Here is a 26,837-nt window from a genome sequence, read left to right as displayed (position 1 = left end):
TTGTTGGGTGAGGATGTGATGCTTGGATTCACAGCAGTCATCTTGCAATCATGAGGAGAAATACTGTCAATACAGTGAAGATAGCAGAACATAAAGACAAAAAGAGCATGTACCCATTTCAACATTGTTGAGCCACTACACCAGACAAGCAACCTCATACCTGTGGAATTCTAGTTTTGAAATAAAAACCTCTATTGTTTCAGCCATTAACATTCAGCATTCAGAAAGCCTGTTATTTGAAGCAACGAGTAACTGTAACAATACTTAAAACAATATTTAAAACTACTTCAACTCTCCCCTCCCCTTTCAGGCATGCTTGATATCCTGGAATTGTATTCACAAAATTCCCATCTATCAGATGATTCAACCAGCTGATAATCATTAAATTAACCTGGCTCTGGAAAAATAATGAGATTTGATGTGATTTTTTAGATTGACGTAATCTAAAAGATTAAAAAGATACCTCTTACTAGACCGGTTCTTTTTAATTGCACTTTATAATAACACCTTTTTGATTGGTATACATTTAAATCTTTTTGATACATACCATGGTGGCATAGTGGTTAAGAGCTCGGCTGCTAACCAAAGGGTCAGCAGTTTAAATCCACCAGCTGCTTCTTGGAAACCATTTGGGGCAGTTCTACTCCGTCCTGTAGGGTCGCTATGAGTCAGAATCAACTTGAAGGCATTGGATTTGGGTTTTGTTTTTTCTTTTTAATTGATCATTAATCTAATCAAGAAATTGTGGGGGAGGGGGGACCAACTGAATGAATCCATCCAATCAATAGATACCGAAAACTAATAAGAAGCTAGTTTCTGTGTTGGGCAGGCTACAGGGGGAAGAAAAGCCCAACATTCTGTTGTTAACTAGTTAGCAAGCTAATTGGGGCTTGGCAAATGCACCAAAAGCCATAAAGCAAGGCAGAGCATGATAGATGCCAAAAGTAGGATCTAGATAAAGAGCCCAGGATAATCAGACATCACAATAGGTTGTCTGGAAAGAGCCCTAGGTATTACAACACTGGTTATCCAACTAAGAAGGAAAAGCCAGAAGACCAGAACAAAAATTGTCCAGGTTCCATTTTCTCTCTCCTCGTGGATTCTTAACATTTCCTCCTGACTCCTCACTCCAAAGCCCGCTTTTAAAATACATTTCTCCAAGTGAAATATAACCACATAGTTCTCCCTTAAAGTTTCCTGTTCTAATTCTATCCAATTTGTCAAATGTCAGTAAGGATTGTGATCATTCTAATGGAGGAAGTTTGCTATACAGCATCTTGTTGGGAGAAGAACCAGTAAAGACACTGTTGATTAGAAATCTCAGAATTGAATAGAAACCAGACAGGTAGCCCTCAAAAGGTCCACTCCTCTCTCCTCCCAAAAGCGGGGGCAGTAGCAGGTTCACACCTCAGAGAAAGATATTTTTGTGTTTTTGTCCAAGGAAAAGGATGGGGGGAGAACTTAGGTAGGTAACCAGCCACCCTGTATCCTGGTTGCAGAAATTTGAAGTAAACAAACAGTTTGAGATTTATATCTGAAAGCCTGAAGTCACTTCAAATTACACAGAGAAAACATGGAAAAACGTTTTAAGTTGCAATGTCAAGACTAAATGCAGCACTCTGATTTCTCAGTAACATTAAGGAGACAGGTAAATTGAAGCTATTATTATTTGGCTTCTAGAGGAATAATTTAATCATCTAAAAATTCAATTTTAAGTAGCCAGCCTACTCAAGGTTTAAAAGCTGCTTGCAAAGTATATATTTAAAAATTTCCGTGATGCTTTTATACTGCCTGAATTATGCCAGTCTGCATAGCTTTCTAGGATTTGGTATCTGAGAAGCACACATTGTTTTTTGGTTGGAACCTGTGCTGGAATCTGGAGGGGGCAATAAATTGTTTCATTTTCTCGAAGATACAAACACAGTGCAATTTCTAAAGGCTTTGAAAAATTTAGTTTCAATGGTGACATAACGCATGTCTTACTAAAAAAAATCTATATTGTTGTTGTCAGGCACTGTCAGGTGGATTCTGACTCATAGTGATCCTATAGGACAGAGCAGAACTGCCCTCATAGGGTTTCCTAGGCTGTAAACTTCATAGGAGCATATTGCCAGGCCTTTCTCCATCAGAGCAGCTGGGTGGGTTTGAATCGCCCGCCTTTCAGGTAGCAGCTGTTATGGATTGAATTGTGTCCCCCTAGGATGTGTGTCAACGTGGCTAGGCCATGATTCCCAGTATTGTGTGATTGATTGTCCACCATTTCATCATCTGATGTGATTTTCCTATGTGTTGTAAATCCTACCTGTATATTAATGAAGCAGGACTAGAGGTAGTTATATTAATGAGGCAGGACTCAATCTGAAAGATTAAGTTGCATCTTGGGTCAATCTCTTTTGAGATATTAAAGGAAGAAGGGAGCAGAGAGACTGGGGGACCTCGTACCACTAAGAAAGTAGTACTAAGGAGCACAGTGCATCCTTTGGACCTGGGGTCCCTGCACTGAGACCTCCTAGACTTGGGGAAGATTGATGACAAGAACCTTCCTCCAGAGCTGTCAGAGAGAGAAAGCCTTCCGCTGGAGCTGATGCCCTGAATTCAAACTTCTAGCCTTCTAAATTGTGAGAGAATAAACTTCTGTTATAGCAGCACTAGATAGCTAAGATAGCATCCAAACAATTAACTGTTGCCCTACCAGGGCTCCCTGAAAAATTCTATGTTATTGTTGTTGTTGTTAGGTCCTGGTGAGTTGGTTCCAACTCATAGCGATCCTATGTACAACAGAATGAAACACTGCTGGGTCCTGCACCATCCTCACAATTGTTATGCTTGAGCCCACTGCTGCAGCCACTGTGTCAACCCATCTTGTTGACGGTCTTCCTCTTTTCACTGACCCTCTATTTTTTCTATTTTACCAAACATGATGTCCTTCTCCAGGGACTGATCCCTCCTAATAACATGTCCACAATATGTGAAACGAAGTCTCACCATCCTTGCTTCTAAAAAGCATTCCGACTGTACTTCTTTCAAGACAGATTTGTTTGTTCTTTTGGCAGTCCGTGGTATATCAGATATTCTTTGATGACACCATAATTCAAAGGCTTCAATTCTTCTTTCGTCTTTCTTATTCACTGTCCAGCTTTCCCATGCGTATGAGGCGATTGAAAACATCATAGCTTGGGTCAGGCACCCCTTAGTCTTCAAGGTGACATCTTTGCTTTTTAACACTTTAAAGAGGTCTTTTGCAGTGGATTTGCCCAATGCAATGCGTTGTTTGACTGGAAGCAGCAGTCAGGAAATCAAAAAATTCTATAGGGATCGTTAAATTAAAAATGCTCAAGGAGATGAAATTTTCCTTCATTTAACATAGCCCCCCCTTTTTTTTTCCTGTTGGCTAGCTCTTTTCCCCCATGTATTTCCTGAGAACAGACCCATGTGCATGGCCATGGCTTAGGCAGAAGAGGGAGATGGAAAAGAGATAGGAAAGAACCTCTGTCAAGGGTTCTCATTCTGCAAAGTGATATAAACGGTATAACTCTACAGTGTGTAATTCTTTTAACCCACAGTCATGATTAGTTTAATTTGCATATCTATCTTGAGGAATTATGGGATACCCAGAGCTATTTCTAGAATTTGATTTGCATAATTGTTCTAATCCTTTGTGAGTATGGTGACACGTGGTCTGACAAAGGAATTTTTTTTTTTAATTTGTAAGTTACCTTTGAAGTTTTATAAAGATATTAGAATTAAGTACCTTTAGATATGTATTTCATAACCTGCCTCTATTAAAAAGAACACAGTTATAAGAAGACATGATTAGTCTTCTGCTAATGGCATATGACTTTACTTTTGCTAGTTGGAAAAATTGCTTTGTTCACTGAAAGTTTGCTATTTAAAAGTTTATTCTTTTTTTTTTTCTTCTCAGCACCTCTTGGCAAAATTAAAATTCTTTTAAACATCATCAAAAAATTCACAATTTTAACGGGCTTTAGTGACTTTCCCTGTCTCCAGAATGTCTTAATCCATGGGTAGGTGATATCTTCATTTCAGAGTTGGGCTACTGGCAGTAAGAAGACGGATTTACACATTTCTTAGGGTTTGAAATATTAATGCTGTCATGGCCAATATATAAGTAAATTTAACCATTTCTGATTTGAAATTCTTGGCCCACTTGGCTATCAGATTGTTATTAAGATAATATCAGAACTGTATACAGAGGCAAACTCCATTTCTGACGATTGACCCATGATGGCTTTCAAGCTCCACCTCTTGCCCTTTCCTTTTTGCTCCACCATCTGGGCAAGCCCATAAGAAAGCCTGAGCGATCTCTCACGTGGCACTGGTGGGAAGTTAAAACCACAACAAGCCCACCAAGAACCCTCACCTTGACTCTGCCTCCTCTACCAAAAAACCAAACCCAGTGCCATTGAGTGGATTTCAACTCATGGAAAACCCACATGTCACAAAGTAGAACTGCTCCATAGGGTTTTCTTGGCTGTAATTTTTACGAAAGGGGCTCTCTAGGCCTTTCTTCCATAGTGCCAATGGGTGGGTTCAAACTACCAGCCTTTCAGTTAGCAGCCGATTGCATGCTGCTTGTGCCACTCAAGGACCACAAAAAAGCTAAAACCAACCACATTACCACACTATTGCCACCTAGACAGACTTGCTCTGGCCAGAAAATCCCAACGAATAATGAAACTTTTCATAGCCTCGGGTGTGTGCCAGCAGTTCGAACCCATCAGCCACTCTTCTGGAGGAAGATGTGGCAGTCTGCTTCTGTAAAGATCATAGACTTGGAAACCCTATGGTGCAGTTCTACTCTGTCCTACAGGGTTACTCTGAGTTGCAATCGAGTTGGTGGCAACAAATTTCTGGTTGCAATATCCAAATCAATTTTGGGTGTGGGGGTTGGTCCTGCTCTTTGTGGGGGCAACCACAAAACAAGAACACACAAATAATGATTTAAAGATTCTGGCATAACAAAAGGGAGCACTTCTGAAAATAATGATTCCACTTGTATTCGTTACGGTAGAGGTGGAAGTGCTTTAAGAAAGAGATTCCAGGTTGTTGTTAAGTACCACAGAGTCAGTTTGAGTCATAGTGACCCTATGTACAACAGAAAGAAACACTTCCTGGCCCTGCGCCATCCTCACAATCCTCACAATCATTGCTATGTTTGAGCCCATTACTGCAACCACTGTGTCAGTCCATCTCATTGAGGGTCTTCCTCTTTTCACTGGCCCTCTACTTTACCAAGCATGTCCTTCCCCAGGGACTGGTCCCTCCTGATAACATGTCCAAAGTACACGAGGCGAAGTCTCATCATCTTCACTTCTAAGGAACATTCTGGCTGTACTTCTTCCAAAACAGATTTGTTCGTTCTTCTGGCAGTTCATGGTATATTCAGTATTCTTCACCAACATCATAATTCAAAGGCATCAATTCTTCCATCTTCCTTATTCATTGTCTAGCTACCACATGCATATGAGACAATTGAAAATACCATGACTTAGGTCAGGCACGGAAAACCTGGTGGCATAGTGGTTAAGAGCTATGGCTGCTAACCAAAAGGTCAGCAGTTCAAATCCACCAGGTGCTCCTTGGAAACCCTACTCACCAAAATAAAATACATGGAAAAAATAAAGACTCAGCAAAACCAAAATCAACAACAGCAAATAAGAGAAAAAAACAATATATAAAGTACTCACCACAAAAAATTAAGTGGGAAAAAGAAACTGTCAACAACACACACACACACACACAAACACTAAAATGACAGCACTGAACTCATAAAAAAAAAAAACAAAACACTGAACATAAATGGACTAAATGTATCAATAAAGAGAGACTGGCAGAATGGATTAAAAAACATGATCTGTCCATACGCTGCCTACAAGAGACACACCTTAGACTTAGAGACACAAACAAACTCAAAGGATGGAAAAAAAAATATCAAGCAAACAACAATCAAAAAAGAGCAGGAGTGGCAATATTAATTTCTGGCAAAACAGACTTTAAAGTTAAATCCACCACAAAGGATAAGGAAGGACACTATATAATGATTAAAGGGACAATATACCAGTAGGATATAACCATATTAAATATTTATGCACCCAATAACAGGGCTTCAAGATACATAAAACAAATTCTAACAGCATTGAAAAATGTGATAGACAGCTCCACAATAATAGTAGGAGACTTCAACACACCGCTTTCGGTGAAGGACAGGACATCCAGAAAGAAGCTCGATAAAGACACGGAAGACCTAAATGCCACAATCAACCAACTTGACCTCATAGACATATACAGAACACTCCACCCAACAGCAACTAAGTATACTTTCTTTTCTAGTGCACATAGAACATTCCCTAGAATAGACCACATATTAGGTCATAAAGCAAGCCTTAGCAGAAACCAAAACATTGAAATATTACAAAGCACCTTCTCTGACCATAAGGCCATAAAAGTAGAAATCAATAACAGAAAAAGCAAGGAAAAGAAATGAAATACTTGGAAACTGAACAATACCCTGCTCAAAGAAGACTGGATTATAGAAGACATTAAGGATGGAATAAAGAAATTAATAGAATCCAATAAGAATGAAAACGCTTCCTAACAGAACCTTTGGGACACAGTGAAAGCAGTGCTCAGAGGTCAATTTATATCAAAAAATGCACACATACAAAAAGAAGACAGGGCCAAAATCAAAGAATTATCACTATAACTTGAACAAATAGAAAGACAGCAACAAAGGAAACCCTCAGGCACTGGAAAAAAAAATTTTTTTTTTGAAAGCAAATAATAAAATTTAGAGCAGAATTAAATGAATTAGAGAACAGAAAAACAATTGAAAGAGTTAAGACCAAAAGCTGGTTTTTTGAAAAAATTAACAAAACTCATAAACCATTGGCCAAAGTGACAAAGGAAAAACAGGAGAGGAAGCAAATAATATGAATAAGAGATGAGATGGGCAATATCAGAACAGACACAAATGAAATTAAAAGAATCATATCAGATTACTAAGAAAAATTGTACTCTAACAAATCTGAAAACCTAGAAAAAATGGATGAATTTCTAGAAATATACTACCTTCCTAAACTAACACAGAGGTAGAACAACTAAATAAACCCGCAACAAAAGAAGAGATTGAAAAGGTAGTTAAAACACTCTTGTCTTGTAACAGAACAAAAAAAGCCCTGGCCCAGACAGCTTCACTGCAGAGTTCTACCAAACTTTCAGAGAACAGTTAACAAAGTGGGAGGCCTCACACTATCTGATTTTAGAACCTATTATACTGCTACAGTGGTCAAAACAGCCTGGAACTTGTACGACAACAGATACATGGACCAATGGAACAGAATTGAGAATCCAGATATACATCTATCCACATATGAGCAGCCGATATTCGACAAAGGCCCAAAGTCAGTTAAATGGGGGAAAGACAGTCTTTTTAACAAACAGTGCTGGCATAACTGGATATCCATCTGCAAAAAAATGAAACAAGACCCATGCATCACACCATGCACAAAACTAACTCAAAATCTATCAGAGACCTAAATATAAAATCTAAAGCGATAAAGATCATGGAAGAAAAAACAGAGACAACACTAGGAGCCCTAATACACGGCATAAACAGTATACAAAACATAACTAACAATGCAGAAGAGAAACTAGATAACCGGGAGCTCCGAAAAATCACTTTTGTTTGTCCAAAGATTTCACTAAAAGAGTGAAAAGATTACCTAAAGACTGGGAAAAAGTTTTTAGCTATGACATTTCTGATCAGCATCTGATCTCTAAAATCTACATGATAGTGCAAAAACTCAACTACAAAAAGACAAATAACCCAACTAAAAAATGGGCAAAGGATATGAACAGGCACTTCACTAAAGAAGACATTCAGGTAGCTAACAGATACATGAGGAAATGCTCACAATCGTTAGCCATTAGAGAAATGCAAATCGAAATCACAAGAAGATTCTATCTCACTCCAACAAGGCTGGCATTAATCCAAAAAACACAAAATAATAAATGTTGGAGAGGTGGTGGAGAGACTGGAACACTTATACACTGCCAGTGGGAATGTAAAATGGTACAACCACTTTGGAAATCGATTTGGTAATTCCCTAAAAAGATAGAACTACCATACAATCCAGCATTCACACCCCTTGGAATATATCCTAGAGAAATAAGAGCCTTTACATGAACAGATATATGCATACCTATGTTCATTGCAGCACTGTTTACAATAGCAGAAAGATGAAAGTATGCAAGGTGCCTATCAATGGATGAATGGATAAATAAATTGTGGTATATTCACACAATGAAATACTACACATCGGTAAAGAACAATGATGAATCTGTGAAACATTTCACAATGTGGAAGAATCTGGAAGGCACTCTGTGGAGTGAAATTAGTTGAAAAAGAACAAATATTTATGAGACCACTATTATAAGAACTCAAGAAATAGTTTAAACAGAGAAGAAAATATTCTTTGATGTTTATGAGAGTGGGGAGGGAGGGAGGGAGGGAGAGGGGCATTCACTAATTAGATAGTAGACCAGGACTATTTTAGGTGAAGGGGAAGACAACACACAATACAGGAGAGGTCAGCACAATTGGACTAAACCGAAAGCAGTTTCCTGAATAAACCAAATACTTTGAAGGCCAGCATAGCAGGAGCTGGGCTTTTGGGACCATGGTTTCAAGGGGACATCTAGGTCAATTGGCATAATAAAATATATTACAAAAACATTCTGCATCATACTTTGGAGAGCGGTGTCTGGGATATTAAATGCTAGCAAGCGACCATCTAAGATGTATCAATTGGCCTCAACCCAGCTGGAGCAAAGGAGAATGAAGAATATCAAAGACACAATGTAATTATGAGCCCAAGAGACAGAAAGGGCCACATAAACCAGAGACTCTGTAAGCCTGAGACCAGAAGAACTAGATGGTGCCCGGCTACAACCGAACACTGCCCTGACAGGGAACACAACAGAGAATCCCTGAGGGAACAGCACAGTGGGATGCAGACCTCAAATTCTCATAAAAAGACCAGGCTTAATGGTCTGACTGAGACTAGAGGGACCCCGGAGGTCATGGTCCCCAGACCTTCTGTTAGCCCAAGACAGGAATCATTCCCAAAGCCAACTCTTCAGACAGGGATTGGACTGGAATATAAGATAGAAAATGATACTGGTGAGAAGTGAGCTTCTTGGCTCAAGTAGACACATGACACTATGTGAGCACCTCCTGTCTGGAGGGGAGATGAGAAGACAGAGGGAGACAGAAGCCGGCTGAATGGACTCAGGAACACAGGGTGGAGAGGGGGAGTGTACTGTCTCATCAGGGGGAGAGCAAGTAGGAGCATACAGCAAGGTGCATATAAATTTTTGTATGAGAGACTGACTTGATTTGTAAACTTTCCCTTAAAGCACAATAAAGAAATTTTAAAAAAGAAAGTGAAGCCCATAACTTGTGTTCATGTTTCGTTGCTAAGAATGTAGTCACATAGCCACATCTAGCCAAGGGCAGCTGCTACGTGCAGTCTCTGAGTGGGTGGGGAAGTAGAAATGGAACAAGATGGACACTTAGATGGTAACTGTTCATGGGATACTGAATGATGGACAGAGGAGGGTTCATTATACAATTTTGTTACTTTCATGTTTAAAAATTTCTGTAATAAAGGTTTTTTTTTTGCTAGTTTTTGAGAATGAACCAAATATGTTCATGCCAGCCTCAGTGTTGTCCACAGGGAATAGCCCGTTCTCAGTCACACTGAGGAAATTCAGTTTATGAAGCTTCTCTGCAATTATTCAACTCTACCTGCTAAAACACAGTTCCCCCAATTCTTGTAAAGCCTTTGAGTTTCTGCAATATCTTTTCATAAATCACACTACATTTTAATTTGGATGATAAAAATTTGGATTTAAACAATGTGGAAATTTGCTTAAAAGTACACTTGAAAGATGTGAAATCACTCATTTATGATTGAATTTATTTTACCTAAGCCTTTGGTTTAAGTTTTAATTTAAAGTGTCTTTTTATAAAAATTTCTTCCTTGAAAACAGTGAACTAAGGAGCTAACATATAATTGATATTTCTTTGATTAAATATGTAAACTGTATCAGATGTTTACCTTTCCACTACTTTGAACGCAAAATGACAGCTCTTCGTTTAAAAACTTGTTTTAGGATATCAGTTTTGCAAAGCACCATTTGGAGATAAAATTTTTTTTTAATACTGTCATTTCAACTTTTGATACTGATATAAAAATTTATCATTAAATAATGTCAAGCAGACACAAAATATCTTAAGACCAAAGCAAGGTTCTCAAAGGGGGCATTTGCTGTTGTCTGGAGACATTTTTGATTGTCAGCTTGGGGTGGGGGGTTACTGTTATCTAATGGGTAGTGGCCGGGGATGCTGTTAAACAGCCTATGATGAACGAACAGTACCCCATAACACATTTCCCAAATTTAGGGGTGCCATTTTTTTATTAATATGCCGTAACCCATAATAACCCCTTGCCATCAAGTTGATTCCGACTCATAGCGACCCTATAGGACAGAGTAGAACTGCCCTGTAGAGTTTCCAGGGAGCACCTTGTGGATTTGAACTGCTGACCTTTTGGTTAGCAGCTATAGCTGTTAACCACTATGCCACCAGGGTTTCCAATATTATGATAGGGGGTTAGCAAGTTTTTTTTTTTTTTTTTTTTAAGGATTATATTAAAAGTCATTTTTGGGATACATTAAAAAAAAACTGGAAAAAAAAAAATACAGTTCTCCCTAACGAGAGCAGTGGTGGTTCAGTGGTAGAACTCTTGTCTTCCATGAGGGCAAGCAGGTTTCATCCCTGGCCAATATACGTCAAGCACACCTGTCACCTGTCAGAGGAGGCTTGCACGTTGCTGTGATGCTGAACAGGCTTCAGCAGAGCTTCCAGACTAAGACAGAATAGAAGGAAAGCTCAGCTTCTGAAAATCAGCCAGTGGAAACCCTGTGGGTCACGACAGTCCAGTCCCGTTGTGCCTGGGGTTGCTCCAGGCCCAGCAACAACAGAAATGTGAGAGAACTGAGAATTAACAAATTAGACAAAAATTCTTAGAGAATGGAAGAAATATTCATTCTGAGGCTACTACCTCAAGTACATGGCCACAGGGTGAAGACAGGAAGATCACAGAAGGCTGCCAGTTAATTTTAGACAATGATCCTCACTGAATACCAAAAATAGCCTGTTTTTAAAATTAAAATGGTCCCCAACTTTCATCTTCAAAAAATGGAGTTAGATCATCAGACATGAAAGGGACTGGACAGTGCGTAGGAGAGAGATGCTGATGAAGAGTGAGCTATTTATATCAGGTGGACACTTGAGACTGTGCTGGCATCTCCTGTCTGGAGGGGGGATGGGAGGATAGAGAGAGTTGGAAGCTGGAAAAATTGTCACGAAAGGAGAGACTGGAAGGGCTGACTCATTAGGGGGAGAGCAAGTGGGAGTATGGAGTAAGGTGTATATAAACTTATATGTGACAGTCTGACTTGATTTGTAAACGTTCACTTGAAGCTCAATAAAAGTTAAAAAAAAAAAAGAAACAAAGAGAAAAAACAAAAACAAAAAAATGGAGTTAGAAAAGAGTGGGGTGAGATTTGTGATTCTAAAACCACTGAAAGAGGAAAAGTCGTTTCTGAGATCTCTGACTGGACTGACTTAGGGAGGCTCTGACAAGGCTTCTGGAAGCACCTTGGAAGGATGGAGATCTGCAGTTAGGTATGAGGGCTTGTAAGGAAATCATTCTGGCATAAACTTTTCTATGTAAAAGAAAAAAAAAGTTGCTTTTTTTAAAAGAGGGTAAAGTCAGAAATGGTCATTTTTGTGAAAGGCAATGTTGGCCAGAAAATCCAAAGGCCTCCTTAAGTTGGATCATTAGGCTTCTGACCACAGAACGGAGAGAATCACAGTCCTCAGCTTCACAATATTTACATCAAAGGAGCTGTGGAGTTAGCTATTCCTGTGTAAATTCTCACCTTACCTTAACTTGTAGAAAATTCCTGCCTTACGGATTCCCAGAGGCAGTGAAAGAACATCCTAGGGACTGGAAGAAACAGCACCACACCTTTCCAGTCCATGGCTTTGTGTACTCTACATGAAATTATTTTAAAGGATCTCCATGAAGCGTAATTACAAGTTTTTTGAAACAATTATTTGAAAGGTACTAATTCTGGAAAAAACATTAAAAAATAACAACCAAATAGGTATACTAGAAAGGGGGGAATTTTATACCATGTATAAATTATTCCTCAGTAAAAACAATAATAAATGAAAAATAAAGTACAAAGTTCTGCCTTTCTTTGGATGGGAGTGAGTCAGTGGGTACAGCTCTAAATTTTCTATACAAACTGTACAAATCTGTTCCCTTGGCTGAGTGTAACGGTTTACTACTTTATGGAGTAACTTTTAAAAATTGGTTTGGAATACAGATAAAAGCAAAATTGATAAGAATTGGCTATGTTTTTGACTTAGATGAAAATGAATGCTTGATCCAATTAGGTTGCGATCAGTTTAGAAAAAGCATGTAGCGAACATTGCTTGAAAAATTGCTGAACTGCCTGGTTCTTTACCCATAATTCTACATGCTGAAGTCTCATTTTTTTTTTTTTCAACAAACTCACTGAGGGATGATTAAACACAAACTAAACTGAACAAAAAATAATACTTCTATGGCCAAGTATGGTAATTAGTACAGCCAAGTCCCATACATTTCTGGTACAGGGGAGCCCAAGGGATACAAGTATATACAACGTGCAACTGTGAGCCCGGCTGAGTAAATTACTACAAAATGGACAATTTTTGAGGGGGGGAACTCTTGGTAGGCTGGCATGGTCAAATTTAGTCAGTTAAACACATTTAATAAATTGTTTATTTGCGACATTGAATCCATTTACAATATCTGTGGGATCATCAAGGCCAGATGGTATTGGCATTGCTGAACGGCTAGCACCTAGCACCCTGCCTGACCACCCCAATAAATGCTCCATAATGGTTTGTTGAATCAACACAGAGAAATCCCACGAGTCCATTCCTGATTACAGTCAGTTCTGCATGTCATGATTTTCTGGATTTACACATTGGTGATTTTTGCACTACCTTAAAATGCATGCAAACAAAACTTTCCTGAATTTAAAATGAAAATGCACATACTATTAGTGCTATTTTACCAACTCTTGTCTTGACCCACTTTAGAATGTGGCCTATGGGGAAATCTGCTTGGAATAAAGACGGACGACAACTGTGACAAAAATAAGGATATAATATTAAAATAAATCAAATGATATACAGTACTGTCATTATTCTGATACAGAATTTTTACACAGCAATATTGATACAGGTACAAACGACAGGATGCCAGGCTATCCATTACAATAGACCTTTTGGTTACAAATAAAGTTCAAATTACAATTTATTACTGATTTTAAAATGAATGTCGTGCCAGATTAAAATCAATACTTCCTCTTCAAGCGGCATTTTCTAGAACATCCTTAACTATGAGACTTAAAAAAAAAATAAACTATAAAAAGAAATAAACATAGTACCATTTTGGAGAAGAAGTCTTTAAAAAAAAAAAAACAAAAAAGCCAAAGCCAAGTCTGGAAATCTAGAAGGAATGAATCTGGCTTTCCATTCTTTCTGCCATCACACCAGCCAAACCAGTCCAAGTGACCTGAAGACCACCTGGATGGGCAGTTAAGGGAAAAATCAAGACGTACATCCAACTCCACTCCACAAGGAGAGTTCAGAGTGTCTAGTTCAGCTCTGCACTCTTTTCACCGTGTAAGCATCAGGCAAACAGCTTGATTCTCATCAATGATTCTGCCAGTGGTACGGCTCCTCCACTTAAAAATGGCAGGGAGTAGGGGAGGGAGATGGAGGAGGATGAGGCCGGGTCTTAAAAAAACTTTGAGGAGAGACAGGAGATCACAGTGTGTGTGTGTGTGTGTGTGTGTGTGTGTGTGCGTGCGTGAGCGTATGGGGGGAGGTTAGGGAGTTAAGATTCTGTAACAAAATATCCAATTCTTATTCTCCTCATTTTTGTGAAAAGGGCTAAGTTATTGGCATAAAAAAGCCAAACAAAACCAAAACACAAACAGGGAAAGGAGAACTGGTTCCATCATGCCTTGCTTTTTATATTTCTATCCCAAATTAAAATTTACTTTCAATTAAAAAAAAATCATTTAAAAATCAGAGATAAAATTGCTACATGGAAAGGTTGAGGAAGTAAGTACTATTTCTTTCTGGCATTTTCTTTGTTTGGCACAATCACAGGTAAAGACTTCACAGACATCATGTGGCTGTTCACAGTTAACGTTTCTACTCTACAGCAATTACTTCCGGGGTAAGCAAATAAATCGGCTAAACGAAGTCCGTAAACAGGACAAGCCCGGCAGACATGGACAAGTGTGATGCATCCTCCGGCCAAAAAATGGAACCTAAAACAAAAAGGAAAACCAATTCAGACCAAGAAATATCTCAAAAGCAAGTCAAACTATTCTTGAGAAATCTCTTTAAATAAAAACAGGTAATATTTATTGACTGTTAACTGCTTATCAGGCAATATGTTTAGCACTTTGTACATATCTTTTTCCATCCTTACAACCGCCTCATGAGGATAATAAGAACTTTAGTTATACCCACTTTACAGATGAGAGACTGAGGCACAGAGGGATTAAGCAACTTGGCCAAGGTCAGATACCTAGAACTTGAAGCTTAGCTGGCAGTTGGACCAGAGAGACCAAACTTTTAGTCACCAAGCTACACTGCCTTTTACTTTTTCTCATTTTAATTATGTTTATAGTACGTTGCTACTGAAACTCCCCAAGAAGAGCATAAATTATGGATACGGCCACATCTATATAAACTGCAACAATGAGCAAATAAATTTCACACATTTGCACACAGGTGCCAGAAGGAGTCAAAGTGTTGGAGGAAAAAACTGAGAAGGAATGAGAGAAAAATTAGGGAGAAGGCAAACTTGATTTGCAGAAATGGAACAAGCCAAACTCCAGCCTAGGAAGACCCTAGTGAAAGGCTGGCTTCATTCTGAGAGTCATTCAACTGCTATTTCTACTTCCAAGAGCCCAGTCTATCCCGTCAGTTAAGTTGGGGTGCGGAGGGTCCACCAGCGTGGTGGCTCTTTGTACCACCGGCAAGTGGAGTACACGCAAAGTAGGTACACAGAAAAGAGGCAAAGATAGCAAAAGTCATTCTCCCTCCCCTGGAAATGGTGTCCCCTGGAGATTGTGCCTTGCAAGTTACAGGGAGAAAATTTAACCCCAGGCCTGAAGATGTTTTAGGGTCAATGAAATGGAGGACACCTGACTATGATTCATGGTGATGTGAGGGCAACAGGCTATGTGAGATCATGACTCAGGGGTCCTTCTACAGTTTAAGCATGGAAGAAGAAAGCGTTCTTATTGCTTCCAAACTTAACTGCTTTATTTGATATCTTAGTTTCCTATCCTATTCCACTAAAAGGGGACACACAATACTGATTATTTGCCCTTATGAGAAAGTCTGAGACGCATCTTCTAGATTCCTCCTAAATAGATGTCTTTATGCATAAAGATGGCTGTCTGCAGACAGTGGCAGAACCATTCTACCCTATGTTTGGATTGAAACAACAGGACAGATGGCACAACATACATAAAGACCGAGTATTCTGGGCCCGTCTTTGGTTGGCACCATGCTCAGCTTCTCTTACCTCCTTTTTCCTTTTTCTTCTCTTCCTCTTTCTTCTTTCCTGCCTTCCATTTCCCAATTGGTTCTGGAAGGGCCAGGGAGATGACTGACATCAATACATGCAGAAAGGGAAGTAATAGGAAGGTAGGGCATGTGTGTGGTGAACAGGCAGAACAAGGTCTACCCAAGCCATCCCAGGCTCTTTGTCTTTTTGATACATCGTCGCTTTCAAGGCTCCAACAACAGAGCCTACACAGAGGTACAATGGCCATCAGCGCAACAGAGACTTGTGCTCAGAATGGTTCTGTCACTGTGTGCCAAAGGGTACTCTGATGGTTGGCTCATTTGCTGCCACTGAGAATATGTTAGATGAGGTGGGTGTAGCTGGAATGGCTCCAACAATTTCAAGTGGGCAATATAAGAAGACATAATCTGTGACCTGTATAACCTGTTCTGACCCAGAGACTTTGAGAGCTTCCTTCTCACCAAGCCTAAAACCACTGCATAGGCCAGTGGGTCTCAACCAAGGGTGACTCTGTGCCCCAGAGGACATGTGACGATGTCTAGAGATATTTTTGGTTATCACAACTTGGGGGCATGCTACTATCAAGTGGGTAGAGGTCAAGGATACTGCTGAACATCCTACAATGCACAGGGCAGCCCCCTACAAGACGGAATCATCTGGCCCCAGATGTCAATAGTGCCAAGGTTGAGAAACCCTGGCACAGACAGCAATATTCAAGAGAAGTGAGCCTGAAGTAATTGAGATATAATTATAATCCACATGTCAAACTGATGGAAAACACCAAGCATATTTCTTTTATTCATTCATTCAACAGGTATTTAGTGAGTGTCTCCTTCACACAAGGCCCTATTTTAGGTGCTGAGGTTATAATGATAAACAAAGCAGGATGATGAGAGACAGATGACCAGCCAGATGGATGAGCTACTAATATGTGCCTGTGTGGTGCTTACAGTCTTGTGCTTTGTGCATCACACAACACTGCGATCGCTCTCTGGCCTGTCACATGGGCGGCTGCCAGCGCCTTGAAAGCAGCAGAAAAGAAAAAACAGCAGTGATGGCCTTCCATGGGCTACCTCATGAGACACCTTGTGAAAGCTTCACATCAAGCCTGTGTGTGAGATTTTCACCGTGTTTTGAGGCGAGGTAAGTGGCTTCCCTAGAGGTGAAATAACTTGCCTGAGGTGACCCAGCTAAAGTGGAAAAGTGCTCACAGTCAAACCCAGTCCCATTTTCTGCCAAATACGGCTCTCTTCTCAAATACCACCATGACCAGACTCTTTGAAGAAGGGGGCTGTGCCTGTTTTTTTTATGAGCATATAACACTTAGCCTGGTACATAAGAGATGCTCAAGAAAGTATCTGTTAAATGCTTATCACCACTCCTGCCCTTTGCATAGTCTGTGAACCCCCGAGGGCAGAGGGATGACTGTTCAGGTTGTGTGGCTGCCCCTCACCCTGCACGTGCCCAGCATAGACCAGCCCCGAGTGATTAAGAAAGATTTACTGTGAAGCCAAAGATGCTAACACCCCTCATTGCATGGGCACCTCCATGGTCTAGGAGGGGTCGTGGAAATGTATTGACACATCATATGTTTTTGTAAAGCTTTCAAAAGTAAGATCTCTTTGCTTTCTTTTTCTTATCAAGGGCACCAAAACTGTATCAGCACCCACCTGAATCTGCCTGACTGACCTGAACGTAACGCTTACACCTGGAGGTCTTTATACCTCATTCAAACCCAGGTGCCTTTTTCAAGATCCAGTTTGTGCTTCACCCTTGGTCCCCCAGAGTCCTTAGCTGCATCAGTCCTTGGGGGGCTTCCCTTTCCCTCTTATATCTGTGAGCCCCTAATGTCCAAGGCCACTAGATACTCGTGAATTCCTTGACTGGCCCATTCACCTCTAGATCTATATACATTGTGTGACAACCTAATAGGCATCTAATAGTCACCACTGCATGAGAAAGAGTTCACAGATGAGGCACATTCAGATGTACAAATCCAGCCAAGAAGCTAACGATTCAGCCCAAACTGGATGGTTTACTTTAGAATTAACTGTACACTCAATCCAGAATTTCTAATAGCCTAGAATTCCAAACAACAAATCCCAGAAGTTACCAAGGCAGAACAACCAGCACTTTGCAGAAAGCAAGATTCTTAACCATTTGCAGCACTTTTAAAGAGAGAACAGTACTGATGCAAAACAAAAGCACTGTTTGGGTTTTCTCTCAAAACAGAGTCAATTACGTTAAAGAAGGAAATGTAATGTTTAACTTATGTTAGAGAAGGAAACGTGAAGAAAAGCCTAGTTATGTGACACGGAGAGCTCTGATGCTATTATCTTTTTATTTGTAATGATACCTAGGTTTGTGATAACTTTTTTCACTGAAAGCACATAGTTTAAAAAAAATTCAGACTGTATAGAAACATATGAAACAAAAACTAAAAATCCTATACTCCCAGAGTTTTTGGTTTTAATAATTACAAAGACTGCATTGTATCTTAATTTGGTAACTTTAAAATTTTTTTTTTTTTTGCTGTAGATATATATATTCATACAATTTTAAATAATGCAATTATTTATCTATTTTCCTTTTGTGAATAGGAGGTTAACACCGGGACTGGGCTGCCCTGAGAATGGCTGGGGCCTCCCATTGCACTGTGTCCTTGGCAAAGAATGGCGGTCAATGGGAGAGGTGTGTTGGCCTCACTGGTTGTGTAGAATTGCACTTGGGTTGGGCAGCTGCTGGCATGCAGGTCTTGGGCCCGCGACTAGGGGGTATAAAAGATTGGTGAGGAATACAGGCAGCAGCTTCTGTGAGTCAAGGTGGCCCCTGCACACCTTGGCTTTCATCTGTGGTGGCCACATGTGCTCAAAACTGTGACTTGGGTAGCTCCTGAGCTCCCAGTGAGGATGCTGTGATCTCCTACATGGTGCCCTGTAAAGCTAAGTTGAAGTAGTGTTAGACCAGTTTGCTCAACTGGGGTAATTTCCACCTTCCCACCAGAGGGACATCTGGCAATGTCTGGAGACATTTTTGATTTTCACAACTGGGCAGGAAGCACTACTAGCGTCTAGTGGGTAGAGGCCCTGGAGGCTGCTAAACATACTACAATGCACAGAACAGCCACCCACAACAAAGGATTCATCTGGCCCAAAATGTCAGTAGTGTCAAGGAGAAGAAACCCGGTATTAGATTGAAGCATATTCATGTTTTATGAGTCTCTTTGCCAATTTGAACCTATAATGACAGCTGTGATGCTGTCCCTATATAGCAAATCTAAAGAGTGGCTCTTGACACCATGATAGGAAAGATGAGGAAATTAGTCTATTATGCTTTCTCCTACCTAAAAAAAGCCACACCTGTTGCTGTCAAGTTTATTCCGACTCATAGTGACCCTATAGGACAGAGCAGAAGTACCCCATAGGGTTTCCAAGGACAGGCTGGTGGATTCAAATCGCTGACCTTTTGGTTAGCAGCCATAGCACTTAACTACAGTTAAGTACAGTTAACTACTTAACACAACCAGGGCTCTTTCTTCTACCTATCTCTCATTAAACTTTTTAGTTATATTTTTAAAAATTTATACTCGATTTTGAAATTGTAAGTATATTTACAGTGCTTTGTTACAGGTTGATTCTAAAGTAGAAACCACTAATAATTTTAAAATCTTCAATTCATTTTAAACAAACAAGATGCAGGTTTTTATTCAAAAAATTTTCCAAAAAGAAAATGTATTTGTCAAGTTTTAAAGTGTGGTTAAAACACAAAACAAAGCAAACAAACAAAAAAAAAAACCCAAGCTGGTACTAAAAACGTTCCCATAGAAAGTAAAAAAAAAGATTATTTGAAGGAAACAAAATAGTTTAAGTGGAAAAAAATTCATAAAATAATAAGCAATAAAAGTATTAAACACATAATTATAAACTACCAAAACCAAACGTTAATCAGAATGGGAGAGAAATGGCTAACTTACTATGTAAATTTTGAATAGTTATAAAATATATTACAAGTATTTTTTTTTTAAACAGCAAGGTATTACCTGTAGACACATAATCCAGTAACTCCTCCTTAGCTCTTAAACAAAAATTAATTGTTAAAAATGAACACCTATTAAAATTAACATTTGCTTTAAAATGTGTTATCGAAATATATATCCTATTCTTTCTATACGGATTTGTATTTTATTCTATCTTTTTCTTATAAAAATATAAAGTTGAAGATTATATAATTATTATAGTCTATCAGTGACCATGAACTCTTCAAGTTAACAATGCATCTGAAATAAAATAGGAAACTGAGCAGATTCCATACAGAACTCAGTGGTTATCAATTCCTGTCTGATTCTGTTCCCTATTTGAGTCATCAAATACTGTTAACTTTACCCAGATAAACAGAATTTTGAGGTTAATGACCAAGGTAAACCAAAATGGAAAGTTTAAAATCTGTACAGGTATGGTCTTTATTCACAGACTTGTGCTTTTTTAAAACACCAATCTCTTGTGGACCACACCAGTTAATCCATTAAATAAAAAAATAGTGAACACAACACATTAAAATAAATTTTGCTAGCATCACCATTTTTTCCACCTACAAATTTTTACCATTTACAAATGAACCATTAAACTTCAGAAGAGTTGAGTACTTCATACAATGTTAACCAGGATATATTTATGAAAAAAAATTCATGAGCTGCTTCAAATAGAATATATTTGAGAGATATTCTGGGAGAAACTATTTACTGGAATAGGGTTAATTTCACCTAGAACAAGTACCAACTCTGGGGCCTAGTCTAAAAATAGGTAATTGAAGTGATCTATGAAAATGTATTTTTAAGACAGAAAAATAACCAACAGGAAAGGTTGTAAAACTGAGTTCTAGAAACATATTTCACAAGTGGGTATCTGAATAGGGAGAAAATTAAAACATGACATGAAACTATTTTTTAAATACTTTTGTCCTTCTATCCCTTAATTTAACTATGAAAACCATATTAAAGATTTCATTATTAAAACTGTGATAAAAACAAAACCATAGAAATGCATCCGGATTTATGGAAGGAGATTGATTTTGTTTACTTCCAGAACTAGCCATGCACTAAATCTCAGCTAGAAGTTACTAGGCATCTGGGAAACTGAGTTCGGTTCTCTTTAAAGCACCTCAGATTTGGAAAACTCATCTGAGGTATGGGATGAAACAAAGTCTCATTTTGGGCTATCATCACTCACCCAAGTCAACATCTTGCCTCTCTTTACCCACACAAACCAGCTTTGGTTCAACTGGGCTAAAAAGTGTTCAAACTAAAGGCAGCCACTGCCTTCACGGAGGCAGGAGAGTGCAGTGATGAAGACCCATGGCAGTGGAGTGTCAGAGGGCTGGGAAGTCCAGTGTCTGTTCTCTCAGTACCACCTCTGCGACCTCGCCTGGTCAGTCAGCCCCTGAGGCTTAATGCTGTCATATGCAGATACTGACAAGAATAAATCTACTTCTCAGGCTTGTTGTGAGTACTAAAGAAGAAATACATAGATAGCATTTAGCACAGAGTTTCTGCTCCATCACAGCTTTGGACAAATAGCGACTATTATTGTTATTAAAACAGAAATAGTTCCACAGGCTGAGTCATCCTCTCAGTAGTTGTTTTAGCAAACAGGCTCCGTGATGTTAGGTTACACGGTTGTTAGCTGCTGTCAGGTTGGCTCCCTTACTCACGGCAATCCTACGCATGACGGGATTAGACCCTCATGATCCATAGGGTTTTCACTGGCTGATTTTTGGAGCTACATTGCCAGGCCTTTCTTCCTAGTCTGTCTTAGTCAGGAAGCTCTGCTGAAACCTGTTCAACATCATACCAACAGGCAAGCCTCCACTGACAGATGGGTGGTGGCTGTGCCCGAGGTGGACTGGCTGGGAACCCATCCTGGGTTTCCTACCTGGAAGGTGAGACTTCCACCTCTGAAGCACTGCTGCTCTCTAAGGTTATACCAACACTGTATAAACACGACTTCAGAGACAGCTGCTCAGAGTACAAAAGATGATTCATTCGATAAGGGCAATGAAAAAATGGACAGCAGTGCCAAAGGCAGTGGGGCCAGCTACACTGCCTTGTGGGAAGTTTGGCATTGACACAGGCAGATAATGTTTTAAAACTTTTTGTCTTAAAATGTCCAAGAATAAAAGGTCCATATCATTATGCTGGAGCCCTGGTGGCACAGTGGTTAAGAAATTGGCTGCGAACTACAAGGCTGGTAGTTTGAAACCACGAGCTGCTCCTTGGAAACCCTATGCGGCGGCTCCACTCTGTCCTACAGGGTTGCTACGAGTTAGGATCGACCCGACAGCAATGGGTTTGTATCATTATGCTAGCAGGAAGAGCTATTTTTAAATGGCAGTATAGTCTCCCTTGGTAAAGCCATAAGGAAGAACGGCTTAAGCATAACAATTATTTCTCAAGGAGACCACAGGAAATCCAAAAGCAAATTCAGACAGGCACAGACAACTGGAATCTATATTCTATCTCATAGACCTAAACCTAAAGTCACAATTTATTTCATTACCTTCATTCCAAGAATGTCAAATATTAACTGCTATCTGGGACCATGGACTTCAGTAAAGATGTTTGGCTCTATTACAATTTTAAACCCTAAACCACATGTGGAAAAAAAGGTACAAGGTGGAATTCAGGCTGCTTTGAAAATATTCTAACTATTTTAAAATGGGAGAACACCATGTGGAGCAAGAACATGGCAAAGAGACTGAGCTGACTCTCACAAGCTTCCTGGCATAGGGCCAATCTTTGGAAGCCTCCAGACTACACTTCACTGATGGGTAAAACAAGAAGATGGTACTAGAGTAAGGCACTGCAAGCTGTCATCTCTGGGGGTTTTGATGGGACCACACAGTGATTCAAAATGTTTTAATCTGAAGGGCAAGGACTCTCCAGCCCCACACACTTCTCTGCTGCCCGGTCTCCCGCGCCCTGCCTTCCTGATACAGTGTCAACCCGCCTGGACCCTGTAGACAGGCAAGTCTGTAACCTCTGCAGATACAGCCTCAAAAGCCCCGTACAGCCCTGCCATCCGGTGGTCCTGTCTCTTGTCAGCAACTTTTCAGAAGTGTTGCTCTGCTAACTGTGATGCTGAGCTGATAGATGATAAATTGGGTAATTAAATACCACCAATCTCTAAGGCTGTGAGCAATGCACCCTGGAGATACAGAGTCAAAATATTCAACTTTTAAACTAAGATCCAGGAGTAACTGTATCATCTGTGACTTTCTGAGACAAAAACATGAAGCTTAGTCACCTCTTACTTGTGCCTTATCGCTGGGTCTGATATTAAAAGTCTCTTCCAGAACATCTACACCCTGGTTTCTGCAATGAAGCTTCATAGAGTGTAATACGTACTCTTTGTCCCAAATAATCTTTAGGCAAATTTATGTGTTCATTTTTATAAAAGGTTTCTAACGCCATGGGAGCAATGGGATGAAAAGCATCACTAAAATCAGGATGACAGAGGATAATTTTTTTTTTTTTTAAATGTAAGGGGCGAGGAGAGAGGGGTGGTTTTCACTGTCATCATCTCTAACTTTCAGTTTCAAGCACATTACCCAGCCTTCATGTCATACAGGCCTTGCTGAGTTAAGTTACGGAGAGATAAGAGAATCACCATGAAAACACTCACACATACTAACTTTTCGAGTCAGCGGATGGCAGATGTCTCCCACTTTGCCCATAGGTGTACAAATCCTTATGCTCTTAACCCAGATGCTAACAGCGCAGCACATGCCTCCACCACACTGGGGATCCTTGTCGCAGGCCTGAAATGCAATGAACAAACAGATAAATATAGATAGCGGGAAAGACTTAAGCTAAAAAAAAAAATCTAAAATTAGCAGTAAGAATGCTCTTCAAACACCCAAACACTATGATTTTAATAATCACATATATGAAAAAGGGACTGTAATCTGCATTTGCTTGCACATATTTACAATAGAATCTGATAGATTTTCCCAGTTTTTCAAAAATGGGCTAAACAATACCCCTGAATTATGAAAATCTTAAGTACACATAAGACTTAAAAAAAAAAAAAAGCATTCTTTTTATAGGTGAGCTGGCTTTGACCTTGAAGAATGGGTCTATATTAGCTTTGTATTACACATGGCCATTAGGAACTACACAAATCACAAGATTGTGTGACTATTAAGTGCAGAATACATTGGGCCCAATTTTCAAAAGGGATTTAAATGGTCTCTAAATCTGACATGAAATGCTCTAGGCCCATAAAGGCACTGATGTAAATTTTAGAAGTGTTCATTTTCCTTTTAAAATTATTTGCATTTTGGTTCATGAACTTGACGTTTCTCACACCATTGACTTGATTTTCACCATTGCCTCTTTAAAGAGAGAAATCTCATAGGTTGAGAATGGACAGACCAAAACTTTTGCTTTATGTTACTTTTCAGGTGAGTGACCTGCAAAAAGGAAATTACTGACTTAGAATATATGTATCTGTGTATGTCCTTCATGTAACCAGCTGGCCTGTCTTCTAAAATCCATCAGATTAAGAAGTACTAGTGACAGCTGCAATTATCAATGGTGATTACTAGGACACCAGCTCCCAGTACAAAAATTAAGTATATATCAAAGAATCATCTACAGAGGTATTTTTATACTCTTCTAAATAATGACAGACTAAATTCATTTGCATGAAAATGGATCTAAGGAACTATTGTTATTTCCTAAAACCAATACAAAATAGGGTGCTTTGTTTGAACAGTGTGCAGTAATATGTTCTGTTGGCAATAAGGTAAAAAGAGTCTACTATTTATGGAGGAAACTACAAAGTCTGTAATTTAGACACAAATTTCAATGTACACTCATTGGGAATAACGACAACAGTACTTCAAAGTTCTCAGTTTTGGGAACAGACATAACTCCTCAAAACATAAATATATGGAAGCAATCTTATCATTATTTTTCATTACACATGATCAACTTTCTTGCTTTAGAGGGCATTTACTTCCGCTATTTGAATTTATTAGTGTATTGAAAACAAGAATCTGGATTTTAACAGCTACGATTTTCACCTTGGGGTGTGTAGTCTTTTATAAGGCCATATCTAAACATTTCATTTTCCCATTTTATGTGTACGTCAGAAGTCATGTATATGTGACTCGTTCAGTCAATGGCCTTTTCCAGTATGGTTTTAACAAATTTCTATGGACATATAAATCAATTTCAAAGTACGGACAAATACACACAAAAAGTAAATACTTAAGGTGGAGGTTTCAGCCAGTATTTTATCTCAATAGATGTTGAAGACCCTGAATTATAAAGCCCCACTAGCTCTTTTTTATAAGAAAATCAAAATCCAGCCAAAACCTTTTAAAATTAAATCACTTAAATATTTAACATCCTCTAGATAACACATCTGGGTAAGTTATGGAGTTTTTCATCAGTATTATGGTAGTCCCTGTCACGGAGACAAGAACTAGATTTCTTCATTGCCATGTTTCTGTAGAAATTTTTTTAAAAAATTCTTTGCTTGTAACAATGAGTTAAAATAACAACAACAATACACAAAAACAACACAGGACTACATAATAAGCCTGGACTAAGCCTCTCAAACAGATAAACATCCAATATGATAAAATTTCACTGTGTAACAAAAAGCGTCACTTCTTGGAAATATTTACTAAGAACTGCCTAGGTTTATATATATTTAATTAGGCAGCTGTTTCCTTATGCCTTTCATTCTTAACCCATTGCAGGTCTATTCAAATAGTGTTGTCCTGTGAAGGGAACAAAAAGATACTTATATTGCAAAGAAATTTTGAGCTCAGAGGATTAGGAGAAATTTGAAATAAACCAGCAGGGGAAGAGGAGGAAAAAAAAAAAATCATGTTTCAATTCTCTTGAATTAGAAAGCCCTTAAAAAAACTTTCTTTCAACCAGATTGGCTACTAACAAAGCTGCTCAAAGAATTTTTTTAATTGCTAAACTATTCTAATAAAGATCACAAAGAATATAATTAAATATCTGTCGGGTAAAACCAAATACTTTTATAGCACAGGGCTTTCAATCTGTTACAAACCTATTAACTCACATAGAGACAATGGAGCTCTATTTTCTCAAGACAATGACATTTCTCTTAAAGGCTATTTCATTACCGATGTATCATCATTTCAAACAGAGCTGTTTTATATAAATCCTGTAACATGCACTCAGATACTGGAAGTAACTTAATGAAAATATAAATTAATTCCACCTTTGAAAAAAAAAAAAGAGTAATGCAGTTGACCAACCAGGAAATGGTTGCAGTTTTGTATTACTGATATAAACTAGACTTAAGACTTTTTAAATTTTTTTTACGGTAAACTCATCCTTCAGATCCACACAAAGAAAACTGTCGGTGCGAGTAGGGAAAAATTAAACTAGTCCCTACTTCCAAAGACGCCTTCTCTAAGTTGAAACATCTACGCAGCAACCTACTCCATAATGACACCGGAGCACTGGAAGTGCCCTATTAGGGATTGGAAATGGAAAACTGTTACAGGGAGAACCTCAAGAAGCTGAAAAAAGCCCGGAATCCAGAAGGAAGGGCCCACAACTGCTTTTCAAAGCGCATACACGGCCCTGCACCAAGTTATTTCAAAGGGTTTCTGCGGAGGGCGCATTTGGAGCCAACTCCTTGACTAAGACTCCCGGGATTTGGGGCATTCGTCTTGCCCTATGGCGTTTCAGGAAGGAACCCTCAAATGTTAAGGTCCGAGGCTAGTGCGCCACGAGACAACTTCTTTCAGCTTAACACGAAAACAAACCAGAGAGAGGTTGCGGGTGTCGCAGAGGAGGTCAGTAGGAGAAGGTGGTGGGGTGACGCTTTTGTCACTTTTCTTCAGGGCGCTCCCAATGTCCCGGGCCATCTGCTGCTTTTGGAGCAGGGCAGGCACTTTCCCAAGTGCGCCAAGGGGCGACGGAAGCAGGTGTCTCCGCCCTGGGTGTCCCTCCCCGCCCTTTCCCCGGGCCCCCTGGGCGCGCCCGGGGCGACCTGTGCCGGGTGGACAGGTGCGCCGGGCCGC

General features: G+C 39.4%; 1 protein-coding gene across 5 annotated transcripts in view; it reads right to left on the bottom strand.

The window, feature by feature from the left end:
- Positions 1-12,911: 12,911 nt before the first annotated feature.
- Positions 12,912-26,837, bottom strand: part of PROK2 (prokineticin 2) — a 102,285-nt gene continuing 88,359 nt past the window's right edge. For 2 of the 5 annotated variants that reach the window (XM_064275015.1, XM_064275014.1), the window contains 3 exons: positions 23,451-23,576; positions 15,762-15,824; positions 12,912-14,490 (listed from right to left, as the gene is read on the bottom strand). In XM_064275015.1, coding sequence (XP_064131085.1) covers positions 14,386-14,490; positions 15,762-15,824; positions 23,451-23,576 — 294 coding nt within the window. In that variant the 3' untranslated portion in view covers positions 12,912-14,385. Of the gene's footprint in view, positions 14,491-15,761; positions 15,825-23,440; positions 23,577-26,837 lie in introns of all 5 variants that reach the window. The other 3 variants (XM_023548016.2, XM_003409784.3, XM_023548018.2) reach the window with 2 other exon arrangements.

This window comes from Loxodonta africana, chromosome 22 (genome assembly GCF_030014295.1).
Source record: "Loxodonta africana isolate mLoxAfr1 chromosome 22, mLoxAfr1.hap2, whole genome shotgun sequence".
Lineage (NCBI taxonomy): Eukaryota > Metazoa > Chordata > Mammalia > Proboscidea > Elephantidae > Loxodonta > Loxodonta africana.
This window is presented reverse-complemented; position numbering and strand designations above follow the sequence as displayed.